Source organism: Asterias amurensis, chromosome 1 (assembly GCF_032118995.1).
Source record: "Asterias amurensis chromosome 1, ASM3211899v1".
Classification (NCBI taxonomy): domain Eukaryota; kingdom Metazoa; phylum Echinodermata; class Asteroidea; order Forcipulatida; family Asteriidae; genus Asterias; species Asterias amurensis.
This window is the reverse complement of record NC_092648.1, coordinates 16,533,439-16,550,181: the sequence shown is the minus strand read 5'-3', so window position 1 is coordinate 16,550,181 and position 16,743 is coordinate 16,533,439. Positions and strand designations below refer to the sequence as shown.

At 38.0% G+C, this 16,743-nt stretch overlaps 2 protein-coding genes across 2 annotated transcripts in view; one reads left to right on the top strand and one right to left on the bottom strand.

The window, feature by feature from the left end:
* The window catches only part of LOC139947872 (arginine-hydroxylase NDUFAF5, mitochondrial-like), a 113,247-nt gene extending 109,132 nt beyond the window's left edge, over window positions 1-4,115 (bottom strand). Inside the window, exons 1-3 of the mRNA XM_071945703.1 lie at window positions 4,026-4,115; window positions 1,289-1,764; window positions 715-755 (exon numbers count right to left, since the gene is read on the bottom strand). Of these exons, the coding sequence (XP_071801804.1) occupies window positions 715-755; window positions 1,289-1,762 (515 nt within the window). The 5' untranslated portion in view covers window positions 1,763-1,764; window positions 4,026-4,115. The remainder of the gene's footprint in view (window positions 1-714; window positions 756-1,288; window positions 1,765-4,025) is intronic.
* A 307-nt stretch (window positions 4,116-4,422) lies between these two features.
* LOC139947848 (26S proteasome regulatory subunit 4) lies at window positions 4,423-16,307 on the top strand. The gene is made up of 12 exons (XM_071945661.1): window positions 4,423-4,559; window positions 5,305-5,361; window positions 5,660-5,756; window positions 6,689-6,813; window positions 7,450-7,635; window positions 8,848-8,976; window positions 9,456-9,552; window positions 10,207-10,295; window positions 10,829-10,929; window positions 11,609-11,760; window positions 13,635-13,789; window positions 15,234-16,307. Exons 1-12 carry the CDS (start codon window positions 4,557-4,559, stop codon window positions 15,366-15,368), a joined length of 1,326 nt encoding a protein of 441 aa, XP_071801762.1. The 5' UTR covers window positions 4,423-4,556; the 3' UTR covers window positions 15,369-16,307.
* Window positions 16,308-16,743: the final 436 nt, after the last annotated feature.

Here is a 16,743-nt window from a genome sequence, read left to right as displayed (position 1 = left end):
ATGAATTTGATTTCGAGACCTCAGGTTTAGAACTTGAGGTCTCGAAATCAAACATCTAAATGCACACAACTTCAGGTGACAAGGGTATTTTTTATTTCATTATTATCTCGCAAGTTCGATGACCGATTGAGCTCAAATTTTCACAGGCTTGTTATTTTATGCATATGTTGAGATACGCCAACTGTGAAAGCTAGTCTTTGGCAATTACCAATAGTGTCCACTGCCTTTAAGAGAGAATTATTGATGAAGAAAAAAAACTTTGTGGTGAAATCTTTGATATGCAGCAAAAAGAGCTTTGTAGTTTGTTGCATAAAATCCTGCGCAATGTATATTCCTACAGGCTCCCTATAACAACAAGAGCTAGTTTGGGTAAAATGACTCAACCAAACAATCCTTTCATTCCATGGGCTCAACTGTCTCAATAGACCGATCCAGTAGGCTCCGTCCACGACGCACGTGTGAGCAAGAACACATGGGGCTCTCCAATGCCTTTCTGCACAACTCTGCCGCACGCGCCAAGATACTCGCACGCATGTCGGACCTTCATTGTCGGACCTTAGTTGCGTTGTAATTGGTCAATACGCAATGGGGCGGAGCTTAGTGGATCGGTCTATTGTTCAAAGCCTATTTGGTCAGCGATTGGAAAAACTACTTCATTTCCCAAATTTATGGAATTTCACAAATTTTATAATATTGTCAGAATGAACTACACACCTAGCAACATCTCTTATCCTATCAGCAACACGTACAGCTACCTGCATGGAAAATATAGAACATAAAATTTATTAATATCAAACTTAATCATTCATCGAATGAGCAATTTATTTTCTTTTTACTTTGAAGAACTATTAGGTTGTTTACTTTAGTTTGTTCAAATTTTTCTGATAAACAAATGTTATTGTGGTGAAAAAAAGATTAAAATTAATTAAAGCAATATTCACCAAACACTAAAAACTTCACATGGAGGCATGGCAATAGTCCAAAGATAAAACGACACAGTTTTTTGTTCTACTGCTTGTTAAAGCACTGGTTTTTCCCAGAGCCACCACAGCTCATAGACCTTTTCGCAAATACCCTTTGCGCAAGCCCTAACTGTTGAATGAGGTGCCTGCGGGTCTATTTAGTGATCAAGACCAGCATGCACCTCATTCCACGCCTAACTCGCGCGTTTGAGTATTTGCGATAAGATCTATAGAGAGAGAGTTTTATGTACATGGTGTCTCCGCAAACCTTACTAATGTAGATACTAGTGTACACGTAAGATCATACAAATCAAAGTTACTCAAACCTCGTCTTTCAAATAGTCATACACATGAGCATCTTCTGCAAGTGCTGCTCTATCCTTCTGCATTCGTTTCGCCTTGCGGTCAAACACATTTAGGATTCTCTCTTTCCCTGGGCCAGATGGATGCATGTTGCACACACATTGAATGTTTGGTGTCCAGGCTATCATTGGCCTTCTCAGTGAATTTGAACAACATATATGTGAGTGCCTCCTTGGCATGTACTGATTTGTGTTTTGTCTTGGAAGACTGTGTCTTACAGAGTTGTTTTCTCTGGTCACACTTGTCAAGGGTAAGTTTTCAGTTCCCTTGAAATGACTTCCATTCAGACTTCTTGATGTTACTTGTAGGTGACCAACATCTGCCAATAAGAACTGTATCATCTGACATGATCGTCTTGCATACATTCTAAGATGAAGATGGTTCTGTGTTTGATGAGCCGCCCTGAATAAACTACATGAGGCCAATGTCGCCATCATTCCTGCATTTAAAAATGAAAAAAAATTAATGAAAAATATTCTTACAGAGCTTGGTGACCAAAAAATAAAGCGTTGAACAAGAGTCAAAAACGTGTGATGGAATAGAAAAACAACAGTAAGTACCGAGTCGAAATTGTTTTAAAGATGTTTTTTTTTAACTCAACGAAAAGGCCATACAAGCGTTATGAATGTATATTGAGTGTGTAGGGATGCCCTTTGGAGACGATGTATGGCCCAGCACAGTTTAAGTACGTTCCCAGTTAGTTGCGATAACGTAATCCTCCTCCCGACGGCCGCCAGGCCGGAGTGTTACGAGATTCTCTCGAGCGGCAAATGACAGTCTGGTCCAACCTGTATAATTTCGATAGCTAGTCACCAGATTTGCCCCTTTTTTACCACTTTCAAAAATCATGACACAAATTCTAAGGGCCTGAACTTAATCCTCAATGTCTAATGAACACTCAAAACACCATTGAGAAAATATTTTTGGAGATTAAGGACAAAAACTCCAAAGTCCCAGGTTTATATTTTGAACCTGTCGCATTGCTTTGCGAATGCTTTATTTTTTTGGTTGGACTAAACCATTCTGTAAAAGGGGTGTTACAAGGCAGTGCGCGCGCAAGCACTGCCTTGTAACACCCCGTTCACAGAATGGTTTAGTCCAACCAAAAAAGCGATGCAACAGGTTCAAAATATAAACCTGGAATTCGCTCCTGGATCTGGTAAGTTTTTGTCCTTTTTCTTCAAAAATATTTTCTCAATGGTGTTTTGAGTGTTCATTAGGCATTGAGGATTAAGTTCGTGCCCTTAGAATTTGTGTCATGAGGAGTGCTGGGCGAATAGTGAAATTTTGATATTCGGATACCGCTGGCCAACTATCCGAAATTAACCGGATATTCAAATAATTCTTTTTGCCGCTAGAGGGCGCCGTTCATTTGTGAATGAGATCGTATGGGCGGATTGATATTAGTTTTAGACAGTGTCACTCGGTTCATTCATAAAAATAACTGGATCTAATTTAAAGATGGCGATTTGCTTTTTCTTTTAATCGTGATTGACTCTATGTGTAGGAAAACTTTCGTAATCTTTGAACAAATTACGTCAGAAATGTCATTGTTTTAACTCTTCACGGAGGTGAGCATAGTTAAATACTTAATTTATGCTGTTTTATGCTGTCTTAATAGAAGTTTCATAAGGATTCAGACAAAACATTCCTATCAGTTGTCGCCCGACGTCCGCGGATATTCGGATATTAAAAGAATATCCGGTGGAAAAGTTTCTGTATGGCCCACACTTTTTCATTCGATATGATATAATATAGTATCTAATTTACCTCAATGAGATATCCCTTTTTGTAAAAATGAGTGAAAAAGTGGTGGCGCCATACAGAAAGTTATCCTATCCGGTTACTTGGTTGAAATTACAGAACTATCCGGTTTATAAATAGGTATTCGCGCCCTATGCGGATATCCGGTTAAGAAAAAAAAGGCATTCGCCCAGGCCTAGTCATGAGTTTTGAAACTGGTAAAAATGGGGCAAATCTGGTGACTAGCTCTAACCTCTGTCAAAATTATACGTGTTGGACCAGATTGTCATTTGCCGCTCGAGAGAATCTCGTAACCCTCCAGCCTGGCGGCCGTCGGGAGGAGGGTTTCGTTATCGCAACTAGTTCCCAGTGCACTCCCGGGGTAGATCCCAACCCATTTCCCCCGCCCTTTGAGACACTGCACGGCCCTGCATAGTCCTGGCTAGGTCCCCACAGGGCTGGGGCTCATTAGGCTGTTATATCCTCGGCCATATCAAGGCCTATGCCCCGCTTGCACGAGTCCTTTGGGGCCGGGGTTACAACAATATTGACTAGTGCATTGCCATTATTATAGATTATAATTATGACTGTATTAACCACTTTTTAATTTAAATTAATCTCATTTTCTCTGTCTTTTTTCCTCCCTCCATATTTTATCATAATCACGGAGAGAGAAAATCAATTTATTTTCAACCTCAGTTCACGCGCACAATAGTTAAAAAAAAGTTTACAAAATAGTTATACAAGTTTTCCTAAAATAGACGGGATCTCTGTTTACAAAATGTAACTATTCCAAAATAATTGTAACAAGTCCAGGTACCAGATTGCACTGGGCTCGTTGTTTTTGCCGTTTTGATATTTTCCAATTAAAAACAGAATTAACGAAAAAAAAACAGGACTAGAGTAGGGTCCTTTCATTCAATCAAAGTTAACAATCAATATAATATTACGTGGTACCTTTGAATCGCTGAGTTTCCAATCTTTGCACTGTTTTTATCAGCCTGAAGTCTCCCTGCACATTTTTTACTTTCGCGGCCCTCGTGAACAATTTAGTGTATGTAGTTTAGTTTTTAAATTGAAGCGCGCCCTCTGCTGTCCAATCTTACAAGGTGAACGCTACAAAGTATATTGCCTTATACAAAAATACTGTAATTTACAGATTGTTGACTACTCTTTATAAAACAATGCCAGAAAGTATAAATATAATATTTGAATTAAAATAAAGATAAATTAAAATGTCTTTTCATGTCAAATACAACAATTTGGGTATATTTCAAAGGAATATTTTATTCATTGATTTGTTATTGATGTGTGCAATATAACTTGTGAGATTGACTATGAAACGGCACAAAATATCATTGCAGTCTATGAGAAATAGTACGTAGTAGACACGGTGAAACTGCAAGAGAACAAGAAAACATTTGCTGGCAACAATATTAACTCCAAACTTCGGTTACTGTTGTTCGCCTTTCTCGGTGTAATTGAAACATGGTAAGTAATAATCTGGGCGATATCATTATCGCATTGAGCAATGAAATTATTGTTTTAATGCAGTTGAGCTGACATTTGGTTAAGATTAGGCTAAAAAATAAAGTAAATTGGGACAGGCATCCCGCATACTGAACTCGTTACTTAATTGCACCCCTTTTTATTGTTTGTTGTGATCATGCATTGATTACCGGCAAGGGCATGCTCGTGCCTCATGTAATTCCTTCCTCCATGGTAGAACATCATAGAGTTATGACCAACCTTCATCGGTTAAAATTGGCCTGAATTGGAAGCCTTTTTCAACGTTTTTGTTCGGGCACAAACATTGAAATGTTTTGGAAAAAAATCAACAAATTTTACAAACTGTAATTATCAATCATCATGGACTGTTGTTGTAAGTCACTACTATTTTTTTGTAGTTCTCAACTCACTCGTTGTTTTTTTAAAGATTTTTGTTGTAGCTTGTATTGTGTAGAAGTTTAAAAACTAAGTGGACAAAAAAACATTACATGTAGATGTTATTGTTAAAATCTTTCCACTTGAAATTAAGACCCATAAGGTTTGGTTCGTTATATTTTAGCGTATGAGGTTCAAAATATATTTGAAGGTGCCATAAAAAAGAAATTAATTTAACTCCAGATTAACAAATGAATTTTAAAGCAGACAATTCAAGATATTCATCAGTATTTTTCAATAAAACTTCAAGATATTCATAAGTATTTTTCAATTAACTTCTATTTTTTTTCAGGGTCAGAACCAGTCAGGTGGACCAGGTGGAGGCCATGGTGACAAGAAGGACGACAAGGTTTGTAAATTTTAAAACAAATTTACAATTGGGTACGGCACCAAATCTCCTGGAGCCTTCAGATTTTCTTGAAAGAAGTATAAAAAAGCAGTCACCAGTGGGAGAAAGAAGTCGTCCACATTGTGTACAAACCTGTAGTTTTGTAGTTGCACCGAGTATAAAACATCTTTATTTGAATAAAGAGGGCCTGCAAACTATTTTTCCAAATCCTCACATTTGTCAAACTCATCCATGTTTCAATAAACAAAACTTAAAAAAAAAGACAATCATAATCTAGCATTTTTCTCTTTGATTTCAGGATAAGAAGAAGAAGTATGAGCCTCCAGTGCCTACACGGGTCGGCAAGAGGAGGAGAAAGACAAAGGGACCAGACACTGCAAACAAACTGCCCAAAGGTAGACAACCTCTTCTGATGACAAACCCTAAATTTGAATATTTTATTTTTTATAGACAGAATGTGCCAGTCTTTGAATAATCTAAGGCCACATCAGAACTAAATTGATTTGGCTACAGCTATTGTTGGTGGCTGCAAGAAAAACCTTAAAGGAGGTTTTTTTTTCAGGGAACAGGGCCCAATTTCATAGAGTTGCTTAAGCAAAGAATATTGCTTGACAATTTTCTGCTTAGCAGCAATGAGCAGGATACCAGTCACAACTTGTCAATTTGACATGGTAGTTTGGCTGGTAGCCTTATTCTAGTAAGCACTTTTTGGTCTTAAGTAGCTCTATGAAATTGGGCCCAGGACATAGCCGCTTCTAAAGTCGTCATTCTCGACGTAGCCTTACTCGTAGAAATCAGAAGCTAAGCTTGACGATGTGTTTAGCTTATTGGTGTCTTACATTCTGGACAGGCCTCAAGAGAAGCATTTGACTCTTGCATATTACATTATTATCAATGGACCGTTCCGGCCTTCCACTAAGCTCCGCCCACCGCGCACGTGATCAAGACACGTGTACAAGCACTCCCAATGACATTCTGCACGATTCTGCCGCGCGTGCCAAATATACGCGCACACATGACCGAGTTTGTCCGACCACAATCATTGCTGTGATTGGTCAAATGGGTGAACGCGCACAGTTTGATTGACAGGCCGGATCGGTCCATTGTGAATTTTGTAGTAATAATAATGGAAACTTTTAACAAAATGTTTCTTCATGTAGATTCGATTTTAAACTGTTCTCGATTAAGCCAAGTGAGTTTGAAAGTTTCACAGTTTCAGGTAGGGAGATCAAACGCCTCGGTGCTGTGCTCTGAAAATTTTTTGAAAGTTTGTGTTTTGAATTTGTGAGTTTTGTCAAGTGGATGTGTGTTTCATTTATTGTACCAGTGACCCCACACACTCGCTGTCGACTGAGACTCTTGAAACTGGAGCGTATCAAAGATTACCTCCTGATGGAAGAAGAGTTTATTCGCAACCAGGAGAGACTTAAGCCACAGGAAGAGAAAGACGAGGTATGTAACTGAACCTGGTTTATTATTTTGCACTCGTCTCCCCAAACCCCAGGCCTGATACTTTACGGAGGCAATGAAGGCAATTGTCTCAGTGCCTTGTAGCCCTTGAAATGCTCCAGTAAACATTTTCAATTTCCTCATACGGTGCCCTTTACTGAGGAGAAAATGCCTTGGTGCATACAGGCCTGCATCCCCATCTAAAGGATTTTGTAATAAGTACATCACACCAGCATGGATAAAACATGACAAAGTGCACATCTGGGTCCAATTTGATAGAGCTACTTAAGCAGGAAGCTAAGCAAAGCAGGATGCCAGCCTCAGATCGTACATGTGGCATGGTATTTTGGCTGGTAACCTTATTCCGATTTGCATAATTTCATTTTGCTTGAAGGGTTTGGGTTCTTTTTGTTTGGATAAAAACACAAACGTCCACAGATTTACATTAAACTTACACCGTTTATAGGGATAATCATAGTAGAAAGCTTCCCTTAAAATATTACTCGCTGAGGTGCTGTAGGGTTCGAGAAATGACAACTCGTCTTGGGATGAATCTTAGTGCTATGTGAAATCTAGCACGCCCATCCCTAACTTGCATCTTGACTTCATACTTTTCTTTCATTTTCTTGTATCTTCCAGGAGGAACGTTCTAAGGTAGACGATCTGAGAGGGACTCCTATGTCAGTAGGTAACCTAGAGGAGATTATTGATGACAATCACGCCATCGTCTCTGCCTCTGTGGGCTCAGAATACTACGTCAGTATCCTGTCATTTGTGGATAAGGACCAGCTGGAGCCAGGCTGCACAGTTCTGCTTAATCACAAGGTGTGTTCAAATTTTAAACCTCTATCCCATAGGCAATGTGCAAAGGGCACTCCTGTGTTCAGAATCCTTCAACATTGTATTCAACTCAACAGGAAAGTCGTTGAGCTATACGCCTTTCTTAATATTTATGCATGAGGTACGTCACAATGCTAACTCAAAACGAGGCGATGGGCGCAGCCATTGCAAGTGATGGGGAACGTGCGCCCATAGCCTCATTTTGGGTAAGAATTATGACGTCATGCATAAGTATTAAACAGCTACCTGAGCGGAATGTTTTCAACAGAAATTGTATTTTTACTTGTTTTTAATGCACTTGTTCACCATTTTAATGTAATTTTGATATGTGTACACTTCTGAACTTTTCGTAATTATCGATTAAAAAATCAGGCCCCTACCTAAAGGTTTTTTGAAAAACTAAAAACACTTCTGCCGTTGAGAGCGGGCGTCAAAGGACAATGCCGCTGACGTCATTTGTGGGAGTTTGCTTTGTTATACATCCACGCTGCAACAAAGCGGCTTTATCTACTTATGACGTTTTGAGAGTGATTACGTAACAGGGCTTTTCGCAAATCTCGCAGAAAAGCTCTGGACAAGGGCATACAAAATGATTGTTTTTTTACACAATTGAAACCTATTTATAATCATATGACTCGATTTCCTTATTCATCGAAAACATTTTAAGTGGAATTCAGCAAAGTTCACGACTTGACATTTTTGTTCAAGCAGGTCTTTAAGAGAGGCGTATATGGAGACGGACCATGGGCAGAAAGAAGCTGCATGTGTTATCACTGCAAGGGGTCTATATTAGAAGTGCTCTGATCTAGAACAAACTGAGTGTAATCACCAAATACTGAGATATCATCACATTTGGCAAAAACATTATATCTCTCATAAAAATTTTCTGTGAAAAAAACGTTGTATATCAATATGTACTTGATTCATGTATACATCAGTGTTATTTAAGGCGAGATTCGATGTTTTGACAATTTCAAACTTGGGCATAACACAAGCACTATCACAAGGGTATGCAAGCTCCAATTAGTCTGAAACTTTCATGAGTTAACTTGTCTGTCCAAAGAATATAAAAATGATTAATCTGAAACTTTCATGAGTTAACTTGTCTGTCCAAAGAATATAAAAATGGCCTTCAGTATTGAGTACATGCATTTTATGCTCATCAAATGTTGTTCTGCTTGTCTTTTTGTTGCTTAGGTGCTAGCCATTGTTGGTGTACTCGGCGATGACACTGATCCGATGGTGTCTGTCATGAAACTTGAGAAAGCTCCTCAGGAATCCTACGCTGATGTTGGAGGTCTAGATCAGCAAATTCAGGAAATCAAGGTACAATAATTTATATTTACTGCAACCCTTTGGTTTTTTTTATCTAGCATAACTATGTATACTTGATGTAATTTTGATTGGTAACCTGTTTCAGTTATTAGTAATCCTTTTCTGTGCTTAGCCATTTTTGTTGCTTTCAAGCTTTATGAAATTGGGCCCTGGCTACTAAATATGGTTGTGAAATCATTGACAGCTAAACTGTGTTGGCATTTAGGTTAGATTAGCTTAGTGGTGTTCTCCCTAAGTGACCCGGTTCAGACAGGATGGAGCCTTTTATGTGGATTGGGTTCTATGTTCCTACTGATTGCAATGTTTGTCCCCTCCTGCTGTTTTTCTCCCTCATCAAAACAAAACGGGCAATTCTTCATCTTCTTTACTAAGCCCGATTCATACTTCCTGCAAATGTGACATTTGTAGCAGAGTTTTGTAAAGTGTGATGAGAAATTGGAAATGGCTAATGAAATTTTTTTTCAATGCAGGAGTCTGTTGAGTTACCCCTAACCCATCCTGAATACTATGAAGAGATGGGAATCAAACCACCCAAGGGAGTCATCCTCTATGGTGCACCTGGTACAGGTAAGAATACCCATATTCTTATTTGGCTGGAACCAGAAACAAGAAGCCTGGCATGTACTTCCTACGAATGCAAACACGATGCAAATTTTGACATCACAAATTCGCACTGAACATTTCAGAAAAGTTGATCGGTGCTCAACTCCTAACTCCTGCAAAATATTTGAGTGGAAACAGAGCTTGACATCAAAATTTGCATTGCATTTGCATTTGCAAGAAGATGACCAGACTTAAAACCTTTTTCAGTGCTGCTCTGAGGATTGTGAGGATCGAGATGGGATGTTTTTGCAGGAAGTTTCTGTGATGTACAGCTTGTGTGATGTACAGCATGTTACATTTTTGCAATAAAGAAAATAATTTTCATAGAATATGTATTTGACGAGTCCCTTTTGTATAACAAGCTCTTAAGTTTGCTTCATAATCATAGCAGGGTCTGTGGCTTTATATGGAATTATTTACTCAACGTGTGATTTACCTCCAAATAAAGTTGGCTTTAACCAAGTGGAAAACAAAATTCACTCCAAAATATTTTGGTCAGTTCTACTTTATGATAGTAATTCAAGGTGGCCATACTGTCTAATCCCAACTTAAACCTTATGTTCCGCGTATGTAAAGTTGGACCTTCATTTACAGATTTGTTTTTATGTTATCTTTCAGGCAAGACACTGCTTGCTAAGGCTGTCGCTAATCAGACCTCGGCTACCTTCCTGCGAGTGGTAGGCTCAGAGCTGATTCAGAAGTACCTGGTGAGTACTCGATCTGACTGTTGTATTCGCTTAGACCTTTACTTGAAGACCCCTTTGGCCATTCTTAAATTCCTGTACTGACCCCCTTGCACCAACATCACACGCTGCTACTGTCTGCCGCACTCGCTATTTTGGGAGTCAAATTGCGTGTTAAAATTACTGGAAGTTTTTTGCGTTGCCTAAAATGAGTTCTCCACTACAAGACTTACTCACAGGAAAATTGACTCCCAAAATGGCGCAACTAAGATTATTGTGATGATGACAACAGATGAATTGGGCTCTGTGGAATCCATGTAAAAACAACTCATGACACTTATTACTAAGGGAAGAGGTTTGCCCCAGTGTTTCCGAATCGGTTACCAGCAGATTGTGCTGGATCACCTTGTAAACCCTTTATTTAGTGCTATCTTCATATTTCATAATTCAAAAACTTAGAATACTTTTCAAAACATACTAGGCGCTTTGAGATCCCTGAAGATAAAGCACTGTTTAAGAATTGAAGGTTATTATAAGTCTTGCTTGTATATTTTCAGGGTGATGGTCCCAAGTTGGTGAGAGAGTTATTCAGGGTTGCTGAGGAGCATGCACCATCAATCGTCTTCATTGATGAGATTGACGCCATAGGAACAAAGAGGTATTTGTGACGCTCTCATGTACTCCTATTGTTATCAACATTATTTATTCAACCAAGTCAAAGCATAAAAATATTTCAATAAAACAAGTACAACAAAATAAGTAAGCAATTAAGTAAATAGATAAATAAATACATATACTAGAATGTAAAAGTAAAATAAACAATGGAAACAACTGATTTAAACAAAATGAAAGATAACTAGGTGGAGAAATGGATTGAGGGATAATGGTGTAGCATGATGGAGGGGAACTAAACCAGGGTAGTTTTTAATTCAATATTGCAAAGCCAAACCATCCACATATGAAATAAGAAAAGCCACACCATTCATGGTCAGTTACTGAAAAAACTGCAATGCTCGATAGAGCCGATTTCTCAAAGCAATAAAATCATCGCAAGACAAATTGTCAGTATTACCATAGTGATTTGTATTGTGACATCATACTTTACTTAGTAGTAACTACAGTTGATTTGAAGTTAATATCAATCTTAGCTCTTTGTGAAGTCAACCCCTGGTGTAACCGAGAAGGATAATTGGACAGAAAAGCTGAGGGAGTTTTGGAAAAAGTGATCAAATAAAATCTGCAGAGTTAGTCATCAGAAACCATTCATCAGGCATTCTTAGAGGCTTTTTGCATGAGCCGCTTTACAAATGTATTATTATTATTCTTTTATTCCACAGGTACGAGTCCAACTCTGGTGGTGAGCGTGAGATTCAGCGTACCATGTTGGAGCTGCTGAATCAACTGGATGGCTTTGATTCCAGAGGAGACGTCAAAGTTATCATGGCAACTAACCGCATTGAGACCCTTGACCCTGCTCTCATTAGACCAGGTGAGATTCCTCTTCAAAAAAAGGTGTTTGTGTTTACTCAGACAGCACACTGCTTGAATTTAGGAGAGTGGGAGGGGATGGCGATATCCACAAGAACAGGGCCAAATTTCATAGCGCTGCTAAGCACAAAAATTTGCATAGCATAAAATTTCTTCCTTGATGAAAACAGGATTACCAACCGAATTTTCACGTGATTTTCAGGATAAGCAAACAACAGCTGAATACCAGTAACAAGCAGTATGCAACAAATGGAAATTCGGTTGGTAGTCCTGTTTTTTTTTATCAAAGAAGAAATTTCATGCTAAGCAAATTTGTCCGTCTAGCAGCTCTTTGAAATTGGACCCTGAGGAGTTTTAGCTCAAAATGTTTACTGGACCGGAGTGTTTTTTTACAAGACCAGAATTGATATGAGAAAAAATAATATCTGAACTGTTTTTATTTAAAGATAATGGACACTATTGGTAATTTCAAAGACCAGTCTTCCCACTTGGTGTGTCTCAACATATGCATAAAATAACAAACCTGTGAAAATTTGAGCTTGATTGGTCGTCGGAGTTACGAGATATTAATGAAAGAAAAAAACACCCTTGTCACACGAAGTTGTGTGCTTTCAGATGCTTGATTTCGAGACCTCAATTTCTAAACTTGAGGTCTCAAATTCGTGGAAAATTACTTCTTGCTCGAAAACTACGTTACTTCAGAGGGAATGCTTCATATTATCAACCTCTCCCCATTACTCGTTACCAATAAAGGTTTTATGCTAATAATTATTTTGAGTAATTACCAATAGTGTCCACTGCCTTTAATCAAGCGGAAGATTGATCTCAATTCAATTCAATTCAATAAGACGTTTATTCCATACTCTTAGTACAGTAGTACAATATGAGAATTGATCATTACATAGAAAGATAACAAAATCAAAAGAGCATTTAAGTGTACAAAATTAATATAATGTTAAAGCAAATAGTTAATAAACAACTAGGAATTAACTATTTGAACAGAGAGGAGTGAGTAATGAGGCTTATTTGTATAATGGTTTAGAATGAATTCTTCAACACTCAACAAAACTGTTTGACTGTGACAAGACAATGGCGACCTATGAAAAATGTCTGATTATAATATAAAAATGAAACTATTGTCTGATATTTAAAATATCCGAAAGTTTTGTTTGTGTTTTACTCGACACCAATGTGTATCCTCAGTAGTTGCCCGTACTTTACTAGGTACTTTATCTGTGATGCAACCTTTATCATCTATTGATATATGTAAGATGTTTATAAATTGTTTTTAGCATTTAGGATCGGGTCGTGGTTGTTGTTTGTTTGTTCTTTGTTTTAGTGAAAAAAAATTTATTATTACTGGATTAAGCAAACAAACAGTACAACAAAATATCTCAGCATTGACATTTAAGTAGACATTTTTGTATTAAAGCCATTGGACCCTTTCAGTAAAGAGTGTTGTCCAAGGCCCACACTTTGTGTACCACAACTTCTATATCAAATAACAAACCTGTGAAAATTTAGGCTCAATCAGTCATCGGGGTTGGCAGAAAACAACGGAAAAACCCACCCTTGTTTCCGCGCGTTTCGCCGTGTCATGACGTGTGTTTAAAATAAATCCGTAATTCTCGTTAACGAGAATTTATATTGTTTTGCTGTTTTCTCAAAAAGTAAAGCATTTCATGGAATAATATTTCAAGAGAAGTCTTTCACCATTGCCTTCTGTAAACCCTGTAAGTTATTTGTAAATCTGTGAATTTTTTTTTTTTTTTCTGAACCGAAAGGGTCCAATGGCTTTAAATTAGTACCAAATGTATCAATAAGTAATATTTTTCGATTTAGATTTTTGCTAATCCCGATGGTTTTGTTTTCTAGGACGTATTGATCGTAAGATTGAGTTCCCCTTGCCGGATGAGAAGACCAAGCGCCGTATTTTCAACATCCACACAAGTCGTATGACGCTCTCAGAAGATGTGAACTTAGACGAGTACATTATGGCCAAGGATGATCTGTCTGGTGCTGATATTAAGGTATGTCGTCAAATCAATAAGTGGAAACTGTCGGCTAAAGAATCTTGCCAACTTCACTGTTGGATCTACACCCACCCACCAAAGAACAAAATTTTGGAGATCGTTTAAAAGTAGATTTCTTTTCCCTTTTTTGTTGCTATCTGATGTCAAAAGATAGCTAAGCACAACAAAGTTATACTTATCATACTAAGGTTACCAGCCAAAATACCATCTCACATCTACTATCTGTGGCTGGTATTGTGCTTAAATTTGCTATGCAGGAACTGCTTAAAGGCAGTGGACACTTTTGGTAATTACTCAAAATAGTTATTAGCATAAAACCTTTCTCGGTGACAAGTAATGGAGAGAGGTTGGTAGTATAAAACATTGTGAGAAACAGCTCCCTCTAAAGTGATGTAGTTTTGGCGAAAGAAGTAATTTTCCACAAATTTGATTTTTGAGACCTCAGGTTTAGAACTTGACGTCTCGAAATCAACCATCTAAATGCACACAACTTCGTGTGACAAACGTGTTTTCTTTTTTCTCTATTATCTCGCAACTTTGATGACCGATTGTGCTCAAATTTTCACAGGTTTGTCATTTTATGCATATGTTGAGATACAGCAATTGTGAAGGCTAGTCTTTTACAATTATCAATAGTGTCCACTGCCTTTAAGCGGTATTTTCTGCTTAAGCAGCTCCGTGAAATATACAAATATTGACTGCTTCGAGTACTATGGTTAAAACTATGACTCCCACGGGGATCACCGAGGGAGTCATAGTTTTTAACCATTGCACGAGTAAAAGCAGTCAATATTTGTTTTATAACACCCCAAACATTTCTAATGACTGTACTGTTCTTATTACGTTACAGACCTGAGTGCTACAATCCACGGACGACGCGAATACAGATTGCAAATACTTTTACTTACTGTGTTGCATTTAGTGTCGTGCAATTCGAAGTGGTTACAGACTATTAATTTATCATCCCGAGTAAAAGCAGTCAATATTTGTTTTATAACACCCCAAACATTTCTAATGACTGTACTGTTCATATTACGTTACAGACCTGAGTGCTACAATCCACGGACGACGCGAATACAGATTGCAAATACTTTTACTTACTGTGTTGCATTTAGTGTCGTGCAATTCGAAGTGGTTACAGACTATTAATTTATCATCCCAGTACACGCAACGGACGTCTGGGTATTGCACGCCATGTGCTAGTCTGTTGGACTAGCGCATGGCAAACCGACACTCTATCACACGGCCGTCGTCTGGCAAAACTAAGACATGTCATGTGACGCGCTCTAAACCAATGAGCAGGCAGAATACTTGTAAGGGGTGTTATAATAGGGTATATTCTGCAGATGGAAATATTTCTTTAAAGCAAAGTCATGACTAGACATTTGATTTGAGTGGAATGTTACAGCTCAGTTTAATTTTCTTTCCCCTTTTTCTACAGGCTATTTGTACAGAAGCTGGCCTGATGGCCCTCAGAGAAAGACGTATGAAGGTAACCAACGAAGACTTCCGCAAATCAAAGGAAAATGTCCTATATCGCAAGAATGAGGGAACACCAGAAGGGTTATATCTATAAGAAAGGAAGGTTTATAATCTTTCCAAGTAACTTAATGACTAGGAATACCTACATAATGTTGTTTAACTTTTTGCAAAGCCTTTTTTTGGAAATGTAAAAATCTGGGTCCAATTTTGTGGTGCAGACTTCTATACTTATGGGCGATTGAATCATGCACATTGGAGTGCCCCGTAAGTCCAGCATTCTGCGGTAAGCAGTGCCATTAAACCGGGCCCTATGATGACTTGACTTACATAAATGTTTCTGAAACTCTGCTTGGTGGATATTTATTTAGGCTCTCTGCACAAAAGACCTCCTTAGATTAACAAAAATTCTTAAAGTTCAAAATAAAAAATATATAAAAACATGTTGACATTACAGTCGGTTGTTTAGTTTTCAAAATATTTGATAAGTAAGTTGCTGTTATAAAAACCTGATTAAATTCACTAGTAAGTTGTATTAACAGTGCTGGTTGGACGAATGACTTTGAGGTTAGACCTTAATGCAAATGACGTTTGTTTGCTGATTGGTCCATTCTACGCCCTCGTCTATGTTTTTGTATGTCTCCATTGTTTCATAATCGGTTTACCTCTGTCTAATAATTTATGACGGCTGGATGACATCAATGCACAAGGTCGATTATAACTGAAAGCATTCTTATTCATATTGAAGCTATCATAAATTAGTTTATCATGCTACATTTTAAAACTAATGTATGCTAGCTGTCCTACTTTTTGACACATCCAGTGTTGTTACTTTTGTGGTTTTGATTTTTGTTTGTCGAATGAGTTTTGACCATTCTTTGATTGCAACTAAATAGGCCTACAGTTAAAAGAAACCATCAAATGTAAGCATGTTCATATCCTGTGCTTTAATGGTTGTAGTATGTGAGCTCCAGTATTTTTGTGCAAAAAGTCACAGAATAAATAAAAATGACAAGAACCAAGTAACAAAATGTAATTCTTTGTAGTGTCATATTTCTCTGTTTTCTGATAAGTGGCACAGTGTATGGTTTTGAGGTATATGTTGCTTGGCACCAGACATCATTGGGGTGGAGGTGGCAAGCAGAGGGGAAGACATTGGGAGGGTTTTTGTGTTTCACAATGTGGATTTTTCGTGATCTCATTTGGGTAGGGGAAAGTGTTTTTAGCGAGGGTGGGGATCGCTCCCCTGCCCCCCCTCTCAGGTTGTGCCACTGTATATAAAACATGAGGGAAAGCATCTGCCATCTATGAGGAGAAGGCAGAACACATCTGTAGAATCTACATTTTTTCACAAATCAATTTCTTTGGTCCCATATGTTATATCAATAAATAAACCGGACCTTTGGGAGCTTTATCAAGTTATGTAGACTTGTTTTTTATGGTACTTGTGGGGTCTTCCGTTGTTGTGGATG